Source organism: Eucyclogobius newberryi, unplaced genomic scaffold (assembly GCF_026437365.1).
Source record: "Eucyclogobius newberryi isolate DKJ021-1_F unplaced genomic scaffold, fEucNew1.0.hap1 SCAF_17, whole genome shotgun sequence".
NCBI lineage: Eukaryota > Metazoa > Chordata > Actinopteri > Gobiiformes > Gobiidae > Eucyclogobius > Eucyclogobius newberryi.
Window position 1 is genome coordinate 13,495,770 of NW_027315801.1, and position 19,037 is coordinate 13,514,806.

The following is a 19,037-nucleotide window of genomic DNA, read 5'->3' on the forward strand; positions in this document are numbered from 1 at the left end:
GATCTGTTGATAGCGTAACAGTTACATTTACCTTCAGATGTGAAATTTGCTCATATGTCATACGCTATCACCATCACATATCACTAACATCTAAGTCTGTAGGTAAACCACAGCTTAAACTAAACTCAGAGCATGCCTATGTGACGTATAACTGCACAATTTGACTGCCCTTTGTATTATTTACCGTTATATTCGAGTAAGATAGCCTTTAATGTCCACACATGGGGAAATTTTGGTTCATTCATGAGCAATTACTGTCATACTCACACGCAATTAATGTCATATTCATCTACATATAACTGATGTAAATAAGAGTGTTTACTTTACCATTATTATTAGTATTATTTGTCTTATGCCAGCTATTTTTATCATTATTATTATTATTTTATTTTTATTTTCTTCCCTCCATTCCCTATATGAGAGGTCCTGTTTACAGGAGTTTTGTTAATAAGAGTTTTTGTTTTTGTTCATAAGAGTTCTTCTATTAAGAGGTTTTTTTTTTTTTTAAACTTCCTATAAGTTATCTGTCCTTTCCCTATGTATCTACCTGCGTTGTAACACCAAAATTTCCCCATGTGTGGACATTAAAGGCATATCTTATCTTATTTGATCAATATCAGACCATAATACACTAGGGGCTTCTTTGTGTCTGACTGCTGTGTGTTCTAAAACAGTGTAGGTGTATTCACATCATGCAAGGACACTGCAGTGAACATGCAGGAAGAGGCTTTAATGAGACGTTTCAATCTGAATAAATAATGACACGGTTGTTGTCTCATTAAAGTTCAGTTTTGGAGTCAGTGTACAGGCTTTTCTTCTTTCTATTTTTTTAATGTTGAATGCTGTAGGTTAATCATGCCAATTAAGTAAAGGCCTAAATTAAAGCCCAAACAACCCTCTCCCATCACATTTGATCTGATTGTTCTGTTTTCTTACCTCGTTTCTTGTAAACAAAACAAAAGTGTAGTTTTCTGAGCTTTCTGTACCATCCGTCCACTAGAGGACAGTCACTTGTTGAGTTGGAGATAGCGACTGTACTGTATTAGTTTGAAACATGTTAGCTTTTTGATGAATAGTGATAAATACCTTGCTGGCACTCAAACGCCTTGTTTATGAATAATGTATTTAGTCGAAATGGTCTATAAAACACTAAGACAAAGCTTAGAACAAACATAAATGCGTGTTTCCCATTGGCTCAGGCCCAGGGTTCACTCCAGACTTCCTGTTTCTGGGTGACGTCATCAGCAGAGCCACCATCAAAACAACACGGAGTCTGAAGCTGCGGAACTGCGGTTTAAATCGCATTATCATCGCCTGAGATTCGAATGAAACAGCTTCGTTTATCACTGATCATAGCGAGATGATTAAGGCGAGAGGTTTAGCTTAGCACAGTTAGCTTGTTTTGCGTCGCGTTACATAATGTGGCGGTAAGCTTCTGTTGCTTAATGCAAGCTTTTAGCCTGACAAGAGCCCGAAGAGGTTTTACAGCTCCACATTTGACTTGTTTCCTAGTTTAAATAGCCATGGCTTTCAGGAGGGTGTATCTTAGCATAGGCTATGCTACTTTTGGCTCGCTCGTCGGTCTCTCGGCTTTTCTGGTCTGGAACCTGGCGTATAAACAGCACTGGACGGCGGCTATGGGAGGCCTGTCGGGTATGTTATTATATAATGTATGTCACAACGTGTTCTTTATAATGTACACACGTGTTCACGACTGCTACAGTCTCCCTATTGTTTTATATGTCTTACGAGCGGTCACAGTCGTGGTCTTTAAATCTAAATTACGTCCGGAAGTGCCGAGGGTGAACCACATCAGTCTGTAGCTTACATGCATTCGCTCATACATGCAGAATTGGAACTAAATCAGAACAGGACTAAACCAGGGACTAGAACAGGACTAAACCAGGGACTAGAACAGGACTAAACCAGGGACTAGAACAGGACTAAACCAGGGACTAGAACAGGACTAAACCAAGGACTAGAACAGGACTAAACCAGGGACTAGAACAGGACTAAACCAGGGACTAGAACAGGACTAAACCAGGGACTAGAACAGGACTAATCCAGGGACTAATCCAGGGACTAATCCAGGGACTAGACCAGGGACTAAACCAGGGACTAGACCAGGGACTAGACCAGGACTAAACAAGGGACTAGACCAGGACTAAACAAGGGACTAGACCAGGGACTAAACAAGGGACTAGACCAGGGACTAGACCAGGGACTAGACCAGGACTAAACAAGGGACTAGAACAGGACTAAACCAGGGACTAGACCAGGACTAGACCAGGTTCAAAACAAGACCAAACTAGCAAAAGCCGTCACTCTCTAGTTCTTTTGTTCTTTATATGAACTAATGAACCACACACACGTCCCATAGTGATAATCATTTCTCTCAGTCCATTGTTGGAGGCTCATGAGTCACACTGAAGCACATGACCGACTTTATTGCTTCATCCTCTCAAATGTGTTTTAGCCATCGCTTATTGTGTGTCGTGTGTGTTTTGTAAGTGTATAAGTAACTGTGTGTGATTGGTGTGTGTTCTTGTCCTTGCAGGCGTGCTGGCTCTGTGGGTGCTGGTCACTCACATCATGTATTTACAAGACTTCTGGCGCACCTGGCTCAAAGGCCTCCGGTTCTTCATCGGAGTCGGAGTGCTCTTCTCCGTCCTGGCAGTGTCCGCTTTGGTCACCTTCCTGACGCTCGCCATCACATGGAAGCAATGTAAGGCTCTTTACTCGCTCGATCGTGTCCAAGTGTAAGCGCAGCGTGGGCGGAGTCAGGAGCTGGAACATTCAAACACAACGATCACACCTGATTTCCTGTTCTGCAGCAAAAGACAGAAAGCAACAACATTCACCACGAGTGCAAACCACACACACGTTTAATATTTCAGTCAGAAGTTTACACTCCAAGTGTAGCCTTCAAACAAGATCTTAACTTTAGAGGTTTAGTGTCTCCTGTAGTTCACTCACATAAATGTAAGAGCAAGTGTATTACACAGTAAGTATTCGCTCATGTAATGTTTCCATTTTGGCCATTTTATGTGTAAAAATCTAAATCTGAGCCAAATTGCACATATTTGGGACATATACGTCTAACAATTTGATCAAGCCAGGTTTAAATGTCTTGCTTCTTGCCGTTTCTTGACTTATTAGATGCAGAAAAAAACATATAGACAAAAATAGATTAGACTGAAAATTTGCATAAACATTCTAATATTTTTTTAAAGATTTTTTGGAGTAAAAATAAAAAAGAAATATCAAGAAATCCTTAACATATGATCTCTGGACATCTGTAAGTGTAAGACTGTAAAGTTAAGTGTCTGTAGCTGCTACTTTAAGGTCTTTATGGAAGAAAACGGCCTTTGATGTTACAGTTTTTACAGTGTTTAATGTCCGTTTCCATCCTCCGTCTGGGCGGTGAACTCACACATGTACTGTTACGTGATGTCTGCTTTGTTGGGTCATACTTTTCTGACTTGGAACCGGTTCTGTGTGTTCTTCTGCAGCGCCGACGAACCCGACGAGCCTGTACCTGTCGGCCGTGTGGAGCTTCCTCACGCTGAAATGGGCCTTCCTGCTCTCGCTTTACTCGCACAGGTATCGCCAGGAGTTCGCAGACATCAGCATCCTCAGCGATTTCTAGTCTGGAGGAGGCACTTCACGCTGCAGCCGGACTATGAGTGTTATGGGTTTATTGTTCCACCTTAATAAATCCGATGTCCCGCTAAATGTAATGGAGGAGTCACCTGGATTGTACCACTTTGAATTGCACTTGTTGGAGCTTTGTTTCTTTCCTAACCTGCTCTCTCTGCTGTGTCACTTTGTCCCTGTCACACGCTGTAGTGACTCGCTTATTTATATTTTTAAAAGATGCAGAATGTGTTTTTTACTTGTTTAAACAAAAAAATAATGTGTTTTATTTGAGAAAACAAAACTAATTAGTCTGTAAATTATATCCAATTCACAAAAACAGTACCAAAAAATATCTGCTTAATAAATGGCAACAAATGCGGTTTTGCTGACTCCAAACCATATTTGTTGCCATTTTATGGGAAATGACTAAGAATTTACTGCAGCTTGTTTTTTTGTTTTAACCCCATAGTGGAAGTTCTATTTTTGTTTAGTTACCATTTTATAGACTTTAAATATAAGCACTGAAAATTCCAAGTAGAGTTTTTGATGTTGTATAATGACTTCTAAATTGTCCACTCTGCATTCTGGGTGCTTCACGCGCTTCATGTCATGTCCACCAGAGGGAGACAGACTACATCAAATAATCTTCGCATTCCTCTAAAATGGACAGAAATGAATTTGATGACAAAAATAATGCACTTTAGTGTTAATATTGATGCCATGCTTTTGCACAGATGTGTTATTCTTCAATATTACGCGTCATTGTCATGTTTTCATATCCTTTTGTTATACCATGGTTGTGAACAAAAACATTATTTTGAGTATTATTTTAGCTATGAATATAATGTATTTTTGTGGTTCATGGGCCAATAGACTTTCTATGTTTCCATTCCCATTGAATGTATCGATGTGTCGAATACAAATTCAAACTATTAAACATCCACTGTAAATCCACTACTACTGTCTGAGTCCCTTTGTGCTTTTACACACACACACAGACTCACACTCACAGACTCACACTCACAGATACGCACACAGACACTCACTCAGACACACGCACACACATACACGCGCAGACACACACACACTCACAGACACATAAGTGTAGTTATTCTTGTCTTGTCAGTCCCATTCAAACCTAACTTAACTTAACTACCCGTGTCCTAACTGTAATATTGTGTTTTATATTACAATAAAAAGCAAACTCTAAAATAGATTACAATACCATAAGTATATAGTGTGTGAAAACTACCCTTACATTTCCTCGCCCTTACATATAAATTGGCATAAAAAAGGTTTATTGCCATTACTGTCATTTATTCTAAAGTGGGTTTTGCCTAATCTTCTGGCCAGTCCCAGTCCCAGGCTCTTGCACCTTGAGCTCCGCCTTCAGTCCGCCTCAGAAAAGGACAAATAATGAACATATCAAACATGAGCATTCAGCACATGGGAGCAAAAGGCTTGGACTTACTTCTTCACTCTTTCAACGCCAAGGTACGGCAACAGATTTTCATAGTTCATTGTATTTAAACGTGTTCTTGAAGGTGGGTTACTGCTGCAATTCAGTCAAATGTTCACACAACTTCCATTGTAACAGACTGACTGAAGTACTTTTAGGGTCATATATATGTGTTTAAGCCATGCACCGGGACCCTCCTCGCATTGTGATCGACAGAGCAGTGTACAGCCTCCCAGACTTTGACAGAGAATTTGACAAGAAGAATAGACACTTCCCCATTGATGAAAAAGTCAAGAAAGTCTTCAGGTAAACATGTCATTATCACAGTATTTCTCATTATGAAGTCACAGCTGCTTGAAGAGAGTTGTGTGCACATCTGAAGCAGCAGTGTGTAAGTTGCTTGTCGTTTTTGTGGTCAGATGCTCAGTGTCCAGACTCCGGGGCCTCCTCCTCCGGCTCCTGCCCGTTCTGAGCTGGATGCCCCGGTACAGAGTGAGAGAGAACCTGTTGTGTGATGTCATCAGCGGAGTCAGTGCCGGGACGATCCAGGTGCCCCAAGGTCGGACACGTTTGTATAATGCAGCTATAATGACACACTTCAAGAGCTCTGGACACAAGTCAAACGGCAACGCAAGGGATCAGTGTTTTAATATGGAAAGAAATGAAAACATAAATGTACTGTACTTTAAAAATGTCTATCTTAGCTTGAATTAAAAGCATGTACAAAAGATGAGTTTTGAGCAGCTCTTATGTTCAGAGAGGGCCATAGTTTAGGACCAGCCACAGAAAAGGCTCTTTAATCTGAGCCTGGAGCAGGTCAGGAAAGGAGCAGGAGGTCAGCCGGCCTCAGTGCTCTGCCCAGAGTGTACAAAGTAAGCGTTTCAGATAAGTAAGAAGGTGCTAGATTGTGCCGAGACTTATAAACAGTAACAGTGGAGGGAGCACAGGCCAAATGTGGTCCTGGCGTCTCGTCTTTACCATTTGGCCCAGGGCAAAATACCACTGGACATGGTCTAAAACTCTTTCACCACTGAACTGATGTTTTTTTGTATTGACCCAATACTTTCTACAAAAGAGCAACAATAAGATGAAAACGGACTAAAACATGATTAAACACAGGACAGTCATCAAATGTTTCCGCTTCAGTCTGAGGTTTAGTGCTAGTGTCTTTGTTCTCCAGGCATGGCGTTTGCTCTGCTCGCTAATCTCCCGGCCGTCAATGGCCTGTACTCCTCTTTCTTCCCCCTGATCCCGTACTTCTTCATGGGCACAGTGCACCAGATGGTCCCAGGTAAATCAGTGTGATTTATCTTCAGTCGTTTAGTCTGATGACATTGATAAGTTACTGTAGCTGCACTGGGCAGATCAGCTAACTCTTGTCTAAGTGCAGCGAGCTGCAGAAAGTACAGGCCCAGCATTCTTCTCCATGTTCTTCAGGGACGTTTGCTGTGCTCAGCATTATGGTGGGAATCGTCTGCTCTGATCTGGCTCCAGAGTCAGACTTCAGTCACTTCAATGTGACTCTAAATGCCACACAAGTGGACCTCGAGCGCATGAATGAGGTCCGTCTGGTCATATCTGGAACTTTGGCCTGTCTCACTGCACTTATACAGGTAAAAAGAACACATCTGTAGTAAAAGTGCACTAATCTCTTACATAAAACACATGTTAGCCGTTCTTCCATTGGTCTGGATGTGTTGGAGGATGAACCCCTTGAGTTGAATCCTCTTGTGTTTCATATGTCACAGATCGGCCTTGGCTTTCTGCAGTTTGGTTTTGTTGCGATTTACCTGTCAGAGTCGTTTGTCAGAGGTTTCATGACAGCAGCAGGACTACAAATCCTCATATCTGTGCTCAAGTATATCTTTGGGATCCATGTTCCGGCGTACAGCGGCCCTCTGGCTGTGATCTATGTAAGTGATTCAGTATTATTATTATTATTATTATTATTATGATGCCGTTTGTTCTGAGGCTGTCCTTGTCTCTAGACTCTTTCAGATATTATTTGTGGTCTTCCTAAAACCAACGTGGCCTCGCTCGTCTTCGCCCTGGTCAGCGCTGTGGTTCTGATTGTGGTGAAGGAGCTGAGCGCTCGCTACAGACACAAGCTCCCGTTTCCTCTTCCTGTAGAGATCATCGTCGTGAGTAACTATGGCGATAATAATATGTAGTTGAGTTTGTCTATAGTTTGCTGCTTTTGCAACATACAGGTGATTGTGGCCACAGCCATTTCTGGTCCTCTGAATCTCCCAGCGATCTATCACATGGACAAAGTGGGGGAAATCCAATTGGGGTAAAGTATGGCTGTTACCATGGTTACCATGGCGCCTCTCAAACATTCTACTCACTCATATTGTGGCTCTCTTTGGTTTGACAATTCGGGATTTTCCATTTGGGTGTTTCTCATTCCTGACTCCGACAATAAGCCGAATGTCCTTCCCTCTCTCATCCCCATTTCACACTACATTGTCCTGTCAAATAAATGGCATGAAAAAATAATTATTATTTGTTACTCACTGTATTTGCTCCATAAACTTTATAGCTCACACTTGGACAAACACCACTTTAAAACTAGGACTAAACCTGAAACTAAATATAAGGCCAGGGCTAAACCAGGGCTAAACCAGGGCTGAAGCAGGGCTAAACCAGGGCTAAACCAGGGCTGAAGCAGGGCTAAATCAGGGCTAAACCAGGGCTGAAGCAGGGCTAAACCAGGGCTAAAGCAGGGCTGAAGCAGGGCTAAACCAGGGCTAAACCAGGGCTGAAGCAGGGCTAAACCAGGGCTAAAGCAGGGCTAAACCAGGGCTGAAGCAGGGCTAAACCAGGGCTAAAGCAGGGCTAAAGCAGGGCTGAAGCAGGGCTAAACCAGGGCTAAATCAGGGCTAAACCAGGGCTGAAGCAGGGCTAAACCAGGGCTAAACCAGGGCTAAAGCAGGGCTGAAGCAGAGCTAAACCAGGGCTAAATCAGGGCTAAACCAGGGCTGAAGCAGGGCTAAACCAGGGCTAAAGCAGGGCTAAACCAGGGCTGAAGCAGGGCTAAACCAGGGCTAAAGCAGGGCTAAACCAGGGCTGAAGCAGGGCTAAACCAGGACTAAACCAGGGCTAAACCAGGGCTAAACCAGGGTTAAACCAGGGCTGAACCTGGACTAAACCAGGGCTAAACAAGGGCTAAACCAGGACTAAACCAGGATTAAACCATGGCTAAACCAGGATTAAACCAGGGCTAACCAAGGGCTGAATCAGGACTAAACCAGGGCTAAACCAGGACTAAACCAGGACTAAACAAGGGCTAAACCAGGACTAAACCAGGGCTAAACCAGGACTAAACCACGGCTAAACCAGGACTAAACCACGGCTAAACCAGGACTAAACCACGGCTAAACCAGGACTAAACCAAGGCTAAACCTGAATCAAACTGGGCTCAAACCAAACGAGTACAAGACGTTTTGTTTCATAATGACAGACATATTCGTCACAAACCAGGACAGATTCGACCACAGAAGCGTCTCCTGTCCTTCACCTCCATTCTAAAATATAGGCCGATTAAGACGTTATGATGAATGCATTCTATTGCCCTCGTCGTTCATTTGTTCTGTTGCCTAGTTTCCCAGCTCCGATCGTCCCCACAGTGAGTCAGTGGAGCTACATGTTTGGCACAGCGTTCTCCTTGGCCATTGTGGGATATGTCATAAACCTGGCGATGGGGCGAACACTGGCAGCTAAACATGGATATGATGTGGATCCCAACCAGGTACTGCTCCCAAAGCCTGGATCACTATTTATATTTGATCTCAATGCTTGTACTTGTACTTCTGAATACTTTTACTAAACCTGTCAGTTAGTGCATGATGGAGGCTGACCAGTAGAGGGCGTGCGTGAGGGAAAATGTCTGAGCATTTCACACTGAATCTGTATATGATGATATCCCCAAAACACAGGGTAAAGTAGCCAAAATGTGAACAGTAGAAGTAAAAAGTAGTCCCCCCTAATAATTGCTCAAAAAAGTAGTTGGAGAAACTACTACTGAGCAACAGTTGTATGTAACATCTAATTTATTATCTAATGTAATTGGACACAAAAAAGACCAAAGAAAACCTGTTTAAGAAGTGCAAATGTTAAAATCACTTTCACGTAAAGCTTTTGTCAATACAGACTAACCAAAACCTTTGCTCAAGTACTTTAAACCAAATATTATTCAGGTAAAACAGTTACAATTTATTCAAAAAGTAAATATTTCTGGTTACTATAACCTACACAAATGTAAATACAGTTATCATATAGTAAAGTCATAGGTCAACATATAGTCAACATAAAGGAGTTTTTGTTTAAAGGAGATCTTCTACTGAAAGTGTTTTTCAGACTTCCTATAAGTGATCTGTTCTTCTGTATCTACCTCTGTATCTACCTGCGTTGCATCAATGAAATTTCCCCATGTGGGACACTAAAGGAATATCTTATCTTATCTTATCTTATCTTATCTTAAAGCACTTAATTAAAATGTCCAGTTGAATTAACCATAGAATACTTCAAATACATTATGAAATGTTATAACAAACTACATTTGTACATTATTCTTGTTTAGGAGATGTTAGCTCTGGGATGCAGTAATTTCTTTGGGTCCTTTTTCAAAATCCACGTCATCTGCTGTGCCCTGTCTGTGACCCTGGCAGTGGACAGTGCTGGGGGAACCTCACAGGTAATGCTTTATTTATTTAAACAGAATGTCATTTCAACAGGACGAGGCTCAAACACACTTTGGACAAAATATGTTCCCTTGGGATGAAGTGGAAGGAAAAACAGAGTAATATTACAATAGTTGCTTTGGAGATATTCAAATTTAGAATATTACGTATATTATCTGTAACTAAAACAATGTAAAAAGTAGCAAAAAAAGCAGATTTTGTACATTAAAACAAATGATGTTTTAGAGTGATTTTTCTGCCCTTTTTTGGTAGTTTAGTTTTGGTTTATAAAATGTATCAATCCATTGACTTGTTTTTTCAGTTTGCGAGTTTATGTGTGATGCTGGTGGTGATGCTGACCATGCTTGTTCTAGGGGCCTTTCTGAAGCCACTTCCCAAAGTAAGTGAACACTGAGATCTGCCATGTTTTCACCCAGTGAAGTCACATTTGACCAGTCTAGTTCCCTCCACCAGTCAGTGCTGGGAGCTCTGATTGCTGTCAACCTAAAGAACACTCTGCTCCAGCTCTCCGACCCGTACTACCTGTGGAAGAAGAGCAAGTCGGATTGTGTAAGTCACAACGTTACTAATGGTAGTAATGGGCCAGTCATCTAATCCTTCATTTGTCTAGGACTGATCATTGTAGAAAACGTGTCAAAGGTTATCTGGACAATAATATAACTACATGACTACCTTAGAATTGACATGACTACTTCATTACTCTGATTTTTAAAACATCAACCATGTGACAATAACTTTTCTTTTGTTTTCCTACAAAAATAAGGTGGTGGGCATGGTCATAATTCATGTACCGTATTTTTCACACTATAAGGCGCACTTAAAAGCCTTGAAAAATGATTGAAAATAGACAGTGCCCTATAGTGCGGATAATACAGTACGTGTTGTATTTTTCTATTGCCTTTAACAGGTAAATAACCATGTCTGTTTCATCTGAAAGCCCACACCTCCCTGTGATTGGTTAAATCCAGCTGTCACTCACTCAGAGCAGAACAAAGGCTGACCAACAGGAGAAACGGGTGCAAAAAGTGTCTATTTTTAAGAAGTCAACTGCAGATATAGATAGAAATAAATAGAGAAATTGCAATTTGACTACAACAGCAGATCATCCCCACATTGCCCAGCATTATAGAAAAGTTCCACACTGCACCTTTAATTTTCCTGCATTTCTTTGTTTCTTTCTCTCTTTTTAGTTTGTTTGGGTGGTGTCATTTTTAGCCACGTTCTTTCTGAGTTTGCCGTATGGAGTTGCCGTTGGTGTTTCCACTTCGATTCTGGTTGTGATTTTTAAGACACAGTTGTAAGTGAATCAGCTCAACGTTTCTAAGCAGCGGAAAATATATCATTCTAATCATATATCAACAAATCACAGTTAAATTTACCTTTTTCTAGCCGCAATGGTTCAGCAATAACACAAATAGCCGAAACTGGGATCTACAAGAACCCTAAAGTGTACAGTAAGGTGAGCGATCATCATACTACATACTTACAATGTTTATGTTGTTTTCAAAATGACTTTCTCCACAGGCTACGTCAATAACTGGGGTCAAAATCGTAAACTACTGCTCCCCCATCTATTTCGCCAATGCTGAGATATTTCGTCAGAGAGTAATACAAAAGGTTGTGCGATAAATGCTTTGATCGTTCAGTCAAATTGTGTTGCTGACTCTGGCGTTTATGTCCAGACGGGTTTTGATCCGGTTAAACTGCTCCTGACCCGGCAGAAGTTCCTGGAGAAAGAGCGACGAGGACAGGCCCAAGAGGAGAAGCAAGAACACGCTCGGAGGAGGACCATAACCTCTTTAGTGACCATGAAAACTCAGGTATGAAGTGTTCAGCGGCACCGTTAAGACAAAATAATGGCAAAGGACACAGCAGTGGTCCTGGAATGGAAATGAGTCAAGTAGGAGTAACTGGACGTAACATCTGATTTGTAATTGGAGGTACAAAGCAATAAATAAAGGAGAAAATCAAAGGATCGGGAAACGAAATCTGAAGAAACGTCACAAAAACAGCTCACAGTGAGAAGAGTAACCAAAACTGTGACTCAAGTAAAAAAAATAAACTAATAATAAGTAGGAATAAAGAAAAACTGCTATAAAAGTAAATGTAACTAGTGCTACCTCTGAATACACTTTCATGTTAAAATAAACTACAATTGGACCAATAGTTTGTGTTCATATAATGCCAAGAAGGACTCATTGTTGAAATATTAAAAGTGAGGTTCAGGACAAATACTAACACTATTAATGTCATTCACATCTACTGTATAATGCACTCATATTAGAAGCTAGTCTGGCAGCTTTCCTCATATGTTACTTAATTCCACCACTTTTTAAGAAATAGTTGTGTTTAGGAAAGTCGATAACACTACATAATGACTACACTTCTGTTACCCTTAAGAAATACTTTATAACGACTTATTCAGGCTTAGTACTTACTTAATTAATATCTTAAGCCTTTTCTAAGCTTGAATCATTGTAAATAAACAATTTGTTCTCTTTATTCTTCCTTTATTAAGGCTAATTAGCATGCGGCTAACGGCTAACCATGCCGTTTGAACCTCTACAAATCTGTTCTGAAAGGCATGTTATTCTTTTAATATTGTTATGCATGTTTCTTCTGGTTGTGCTCATGAGCCCACAGCCTCGGAAGATGAAGTCACAAATTGAAAACCCAAAATGACAAATGGGTGATAAAAGTACTAGCTTGTTACTGCGCGTTAGCCGTAGTACAGTTGATTGTGAATGGTTTTGTCCTTCATCTCAGACCATATCTCAGCTCGATCTCCAGAACGACTTCGACCTGGAGGATGGAAGCGCTTGCCCGGCGGAGCCTCCCCTCAGCTACATCAACTTCGGCTGCAGAGACGGCGAGGGGCCCGATCAGAGGGAGAACCAGGAGCCCGCTGGTCCCACGCTGCAGTCCCACCCGGTGCCCTTCCACACGCTGGTCCTGGACATGGCCGGAGTCTGCTTCATCGACCTCATGGGGATCAAAGTGCTCATGAAGGTGTCGTCTTCTTCGTTTTCGTTTCAGTTTCTACAGCAAACCAGACCACATTTACTCTCCAAGATCGATTTTTAAGGGCGGCAAGAGTAAATGCAATCGAGTTGAAATTACAATTTGAACGGTCCCAATTAGAAAATCTCACATAACCACAAAAATATATTTTCTTATCATTTCCTATTTACCTTGTAGTTTGGACGTCTACAAAAATGTTCTGAAATTAATGTATTACCATCTTAAAAAACATTGCTATATCATTTAAACTTTTTGCAGGTCATTTTCTAATGTCTTCTGAGCCTTCTTAATAAGAGCTTTTCCAAACTCTCAGATATGATTGTCAAGATGATCCAATTAATCGATATTTGTGATTATTCAGGTCACAATATAATCGTAAGAACCAAAAAATAATAATATTCGTGACAATTTTAGAAGCAAAATTAAGTATTTTTTGTTAAATTTTTAGCCCATAAAATAGACAGAATGTAAATCACTTTTATTCATATGACTGTTTTTGTCACATTCACTTTTTAACAAACATGAGGAACAGAAACAACGTGAATAATCGTTAAATCGTGATGTTTTTTCTCACAATAATCGTAACACTATATTGACATTGTGACACTCTCAGGAGAAGAAGTGAGATTTCAAGTCAGGGTAAAGCTAACAACAACAACAACAACAACAACAACAACAACAACAACAACAACAACAACAACGCTATCTATAATTATATGCAGAACGCACTCAGCAGTTTCATTTTGACCCAAACAGCTGCATTTACACCCGTAACTGGAGCAAAACAAATCGTGCTCAATTACATGAAAAAAAAAAGATTAGACAGTTATTTATTCAATAATTATTCAACCCTAATCCTTATTTATTCGTGCACTATTTTTCCCTTGCAGATGAACACAAGCTACAAAAAGCTGGGCATCCGTTTATACCTCGCCAACATTCAAGGTAATATCCTAACTGCACTTTCACCGTTTTTTTTTTACCTGGAGCTTTATTGTTTTTGTGCGTTTGTTGCTCGTACAGCCCAGGTTCACCAGGAACTCGAGGAAGGCGGGGCTTTCGAAGATGGACACGTATCCCGCAGCGATATATTCCTTTCTGTTCATGATGCTGTTCTTTTTGCTCAGAAGACAGCAACCGAGAGAACCAAGGTGCCTAAAGATAGAGTGTATTTATAGATTATAGTGTAAATGAAGCACTTTTGCTAAAACAACGCTATATTTTGCTTTGAGAGACGCCGCTTCACATGTAAAAAAGCTGTTTCAAAGCTCTGCATGTGAATACTAGTGACGTGTTGCGTTGGGTTTGTAGAATACCGACTTCTTCCTTTCACGTTTTTAAAATAGCTTTAAGTAAATAAACGATGCTTTCTAATATGACTTATCTGGTTTGTTAAATGCAGCTATCACACTATCAGGCTATGACCAAGGTCGAGTAGATTTGGTCCTGCCGTGAAGTTTGATCAAGTACGACTTTGAATGTCACAACGGTTTAATATTTGAATTTGTTGTTTCAGGAAGCAAACGTGGCACAAGAACATGACTTTGACTTTACGGATGAAACTGATCTGGAAAAGGTATGCATTGTGTTCCTTATCTAAGTAAATGCAAATGAATTTGACTTGTAGTATTGTTTTTCTAGTAATTAACACGCTTGAATTTTACAGAAAATGTTTTAGGGTCGACCATCGTTCTGACTATTCTGATAATCCAATAATCTGACAATAATCCAATGTTTCTGAAGATGGAAAATGTTAATTAAAACTTCAATTCTGATTTGAATAATTTGTGTGTGGTTCTTTTTAAACTTTTATTTACAGACCAAATGTTGATGTCTAAATATATTTAAAAAAAAAAAAAAATGCATTGCCATTTTCAGTGAACAAAATTCGGAAAGTAAAATTATCATCAGCAATATAGAGCAACTTAAAAATAGGAATATCATTTATTTATAGTAGAATATAAAGATTGGCATTTTTAAGTCCCTTTTAAAGACACTTTTTTTTTTTTAAAATAGAAGCGTTTTCATAATTTTATTTTCTATTTTTGACTGTTATTGTCTTACATTTCTTACATTTGCTGCACATATTTGCTGTAAAATTAATAAATACATGATATTATTACATTTTAGTGCTTTTCTAGACATTCAAAGATAATGTTTTTTTTTTTATAAATTACGCAACACAATCTTCCAGTAAGCTAAACATTGAAACAAACTGGACCAATATATTCTGAATTTAATTTAAAATAATGTTAATTTGACACAGTGCACTTCACAAACAAGTACAAGTACAGTATCATGAGGTCACCAGCAGCTGCCCGCTCATTCTACACAATAATCTACACAATAAACCTGGGGTAACCTGCTGACTGTGCGCCATCATATTAGTGTCACCGTAATGAAGGTGAAGCTGCTGCGAGGCCCCACAGCCGGCTCCAGGGCCGGGGCCCCGCCGAGGCAACAACCGTAAATGAAGGTAAACAACATCTCGGCTTTGTCTCACCATATTCTTTACAAAAGCTACAGTGAAGCGTGGCTAAATGAGCTGAAAGCGTCATTAGACTAGAGCAGATTAGAGCAGCGGTTGGTCGTGGAGCAGGTGCTTAAGGGCCCGTGGTGAGGGGCCCATTACGGCTTCAGATGACTTCACAGGACTCTGCAGTTCACAAGGTAGTATAGTACAACGTATGTAACCCTATATGAGAGCAAAACACAGATACAAAATGTGTCATGCTTGATCAGAACAACGTTATTGAAAAAAAATAATTACTTTTATTGAATTGTGTTGTAAAAACTGTAAAAAGATTTAATCCTATCTTATAGTTCTGGTTTAGTCCTGTCTTATAGTTCTGGTTTAGTCCTGTCTTATAGTTCTGGTTTAGTCCTGTCCTAGTGCTGGTTTAGTCCTGTCCTAGTGCTAGTTTAGTCCTGTCTTATAGTTCTGGTTTAGTCCTGTCTTATAGTGCTAGTTTAGTCCTGTCTTATAGTTCTGGTTTAGTCCTGTCTTATTGTGCTGGTTTAGTCCTGTCCTAGTGCTGGTTTAGTCCTGTCCTAGTGCTAGTTTAGTCCTGTCTTATAGTTCTGGTTTAGTCCTGTCTTATAGTGCTAGTTTAGTCCTGTCTTATAGTTCTGGTTTAGTCCTGTCTTATAGTGCTGGTTTAGTCCTGTCCTAGTGCTGGTTTAGTCTTGTCTTATAGTTCTGGTTTAGTCCTGTCCTAGTGCTGGTTTAGTCCTGTCCTAGTGCTGGTTTAGTCCTGTCCTAGTGCTGGTTTAGTCCTGTCCTAGTGCTGGTTTAGTCTTGTCTTATAGTTCTGGTTTAGTCTTGTCTTATAGTTCTGGTTTAGTCCTGTCTTATAGTGCTGGTTTAGTCCTGTCCTAGTGCTGGTTTAGTCCTGTCTTATTGTGCTGGTTTAGTCCTGTCCTAGTGCTGGTTTAGTCTTGTCTTATAGTGCTGGTTTAGTCCTGTCCTAGTGCTGGTTTAGTCCTGTCCTAGTGCTGGTTTAGTCCTGTCCTAGTGCTGGTTTAGTCCTGTCTTATAGTTCTGGTTTAGTCTTGTCTTATAGTTCTGGTTTAGTCTTGTCTTATAGTTCTGGTTTAGTCCTGTCCTAGTGCTAGTTTAGTCCTGTCTTATAGTTCTGGTTTAGTCTTGTCTTATAGTTCTGGTTTAGTCCTGTCGTAGTGCTAGTTTAGTCCTGTCTTATAGTTCTGGTTTAGTCCTGTCCTAGTGCTGGTTTAGTCCTGTCCTAGTGCTGGTTTAGTCTTGTCTTATAATTCTGGTTTAGTCCTGTCCTAGTGCTAGTTTAGTCTTGTCTTATAGTTCTGGTTTAGTCTTGTCTTATAGTTCTGGTTTAGTCTTGTCTTATAGTTCTGGTTTAGTCCTGTCCTAGTGCTGGTTTAGTCCTGTCTTATAGTGCTGGTTTAGTCCTGTCCTAGTGCTGGTTTAGTCCTGTCTTATAGTTCTGGTTTAGTCCTGTACTAGTGCTGGTTTAGTCCTGTCTTATAGTTCTGGTTTAGTCCTGTCTTATAGTGCTGGTTTAGTCCTGTCTTATAGTGCTGGTTTAGTCCTGTCCTAGTGCTAGTTTAGTCCTGTCCTAGTGCTGGTTTAGTCCTGTCTTATAGTTCTGGTTTAGTCCTGTCTTATAGTGCTGGTTTAGTCCTGTCTTATAGTGCTGGTTTAGTCCTGTCCTAGTGCTGGTTTAGTCCTGTCCTAGTGCTGGTTTAGTCCTGTCCTAGTGCTGGTTTAGTCCTGTCTTATAGTTCTGGTTTAGTCCTGTCCTAGTGCTGGTTTAGTCCTGTCCTAGTGCTGGTTTAGTCCTGTCTTATAGTTCTGGTTTAGTCCTGTCCTAGTGCTGGTTTAGTCCTGTCCTAGTGCTGGTTTAGTCCTGTCTTATAGTTCTGGTTTAGTCCTGTCCTAGTCCTGGTTTAGTCCTGTCCTAGTGCTGGTTTAGTCCTGTCTTATAGTTCTGGTTTAGTCCTGTCCTAGTGCTGGTTTAGTCCTGTCCTAGTGCTGGTTTAGTCCTGTCTTATAGTGCTGGTTTAGTCCTGTCCTAGTGCTAGTTTAGTCCTGTCCTAGTGCTGGTTTAGTCCTGTCTTATAGTTCTGGTTTAGTCCTGTCCTAGTGCTGGTTTAGTCCTGTCTTATAGTTCTGGTTTAGTCCTGTCCTAGTGCTGGTTTAGTCCTGTCCTAGTGCTGGTTTAGTCCTGTCTTATAGTTCTGGTTTAGTCCTGTCCTAGTGCTGGTTTAGTCCTGTCTTATAGTGCTGGTTTAGTCCTGTCCTAGTGCTGGTTTAGTCCTGTCTTATAGTGCTGGTTTAGTCCTGTCCTAGTGCTAGTTTAGTCCTGTCCTAGTGCTGGTTTAGTCCTGTCCTAGTGCTGGTTTAGTCCTGTCCTAGTGCTGGTTTAGTCCTGTCCTAGTGCTGGTTTAGTCCTGTCTTATAGTGCTGGTTTAGTCTTGTCTTATAATTCTGGTTTAGTCCTGTCCTAGTGCTAGTTTAGTCTTGTCTTATAGTTCTGGTTTAGTCTTGTCTTATAGTTCTGGTTTAGTCTTGTCTTATAGTTCTGGTTTAGTCCTGTCCTAGTGCTGGTTTAGTCCTGTCTTATAGTTCTGGTTTAGTCCTGTCCTAGTGCTGGTTTAGTCCTGTCTTATAGTTCTGGTTTAGTCCTGTCCTAGTGCTGGTTTAGTCCTGTCTTATAGTTCTGGTTTAGTCCTGTCCTAGTGCTGGTTTAGTCCTGTCTTATAGTTCTGGTTTAGTCCTGTCCTAGTGCTGGTTTAGTCCTGTCTTATAGTGCTGGTTTAGTCCTGTCCTAGTGCTGGTTTAGTCCTGTCTTATAGTGCTGGTTTAGTCCTGTCCTAGTGCTAGTTTAGTCCTGTCCTAGTGCTGGTTTAGTCCTGTCCTAGTGCTGGTTTAGTCCTGTCCTAGTGCTGGTTTAGTCCTGTCCTAGTGCTGGTTTAGTCCTGTCTTATAGTGCTGGTTTAGTCCTGTCCTAGTGCTGGTTTAGTCCTGTCCTAGTGCTGGTTTAGTCCTGTCTTATAGTGCTGGTTTAGTCCTGTCCTAGTGCTGGTTTAGTCCTGTCCTAGTGCTGGTTTAGTCCTGTCTTATAGTGCTGGTTTAGTCCTGTCCTAGTTTTTTTACTTTTATTGAATTGTGTTGTAAAAGCCGTAACAAGATGATTGATCCTTTCTTTGCCCAAAGATTTTCAGGGACAGAGCAACAGATCTAACCAGACATGTTACTTTGATGCTTTTTTCATCAGGGGCCGCATGTTGAAACACAGATAAAGCTGAGGGCCGACCGAGGGCCACAGCAGGTGGTTAATAATGTTTCATATTGCTCTATTTATATATCGGAGTGCTCGTGGGGTCAGCACACAGTAAAACAGCTTTCAAATGTCCAAACTAAGTGGGCAAATTAAATGACTTGGTAAAGGAAGAAGAGAGCTGAGGCCATCCGAGTATTTGTATTTATTATTATAGGCTTAGAGTTAATTGATTGATTAATGAAGGAACTAAAATAATTATATCAGATTCCTTCTTCCTTCACCCAATGTCGTCATACAGTCTTATTTGGCACAACACTGAGCCACAAACCCTTTATTCAGGCCTTAAACCTCAACTCTTAAATGTTTCATATTGGGTTTATGACAGTAGATGTTATAGTCGAAAGTACTGCTTGTAGTAATTTGTGCCAGACAGTAGATGTACTGTGAGTGAGATTG

At 40.6% G+C, this 19,037-nt stretch overlaps 2 protein-coding genes across 2 annotated transcripts; both read left to right on the forward strand.

The window, feature by feature from the left end:
* The first annotated feature begins 1,217 nt into the window (after nucleotides 1-1,217).
* On the forward strand, nucleotides 1,218-4,593 carry slc48a1a (solute carrier family 48 member 1a). Its single transcript, XM_072449248.1, has 3 exons — nucleotides 1,218-1,653; nucleotides 2,558-2,725; nucleotides 3,513-4,593. The coding sequence occupies exons 1-3, from the start codon at nucleotides 1,524-1,526 to the stop codon at nucleotides 3,647-3,649; spliced, it is 435 nt and encodes a 144-aa protein (XP_072305349.1). The 5' UTR covers nucleotides 1,218-1,523; the 3' UTR covers nucleotides 3,650-4,593.
* Nucleotides 4,594-5,279: 686 nt separating this feature from the next.
* Nucleotides 5,280-14,562, forward strand: LOC140362410 (solute carrier family 26 member 9-like). Its single transcript, XM_072448515.1, has 20 exons — nucleotides 5,280-5,404; nucleotides 5,518-5,657; nucleotides 6,279-6,389; nucleotides 6,536-6,711; nucleotides 6,847-7,011; nucleotides 7,087-7,239; nucleotides 7,309-7,391; nucleotides 8,702-8,849; nucleotides 9,681-9,794; nucleotides 10,103-10,180; nucleotides 10,255-10,350; nucleotides 10,992-11,098; nucleotides 11,191-11,260; nucleotides 11,326-11,418; nucleotides 11,484-11,621; nucleotides 12,568-12,810; nucleotides 13,713-13,767; nucleotides 13,846-13,973; nucleotides 14,339-14,398; nucleotides 14,489-14,562. Exons 1-20 carry the CDS (start codon nucleotides 5,280-5,282, stop codon nucleotides 14,498-14,500), a joined length of 2,295 nt encoding a protein of 764 aa, XP_072304616.1. The 3' UTR covers nucleotides 14,501-14,562.
* Nucleotides 14,563-19,037: the final 4,475 nt, after the last annotated feature.

Coding starts and splice junctions, on each gene's coding strand:
- LOC140362410 (XM_072448515.1), top strand. CDS start 5,280: ATGCACCGGGACCCTCCTCGCATTGTGATCGACAGAGCAGTGTACAGC. Junction 11,419..11,483: donor GTCAGAGAGTAATACAAAAG/GTTGTGCGATAA, acceptor GTTTATGTCCAG/ACGGGTTTTGATCCGGTTAA. Junction 11,622..12,567: donor TAGTGACCATGAAAACTCAG/GTATGAAGTGTT, acceptor CCTTCATCTCAG/ACCATATCTCAGCTCGATCT.
- slc48a1a (XM_072449248.1), top strand. CDS start 1,524: ATGGCTTTCAGGAGGGTGTATCTTAGCATAGGCTATGCTACTTTTGGC. Junction 1,654..2,557: donor GGCTATGGGAGGCCTGTCGG/GTATGTTATTAT, acceptor TTGTCCTTGCAG/GCGTGCTGGCTCTGTGGGTG. Junction 2,726..3,512: donor CGCCATCACATGGAAGCAAT/GTAAGGCTCTTT, acceptor GTTCTTCTGCAG/CGCCGACGAACCCGACGAGC.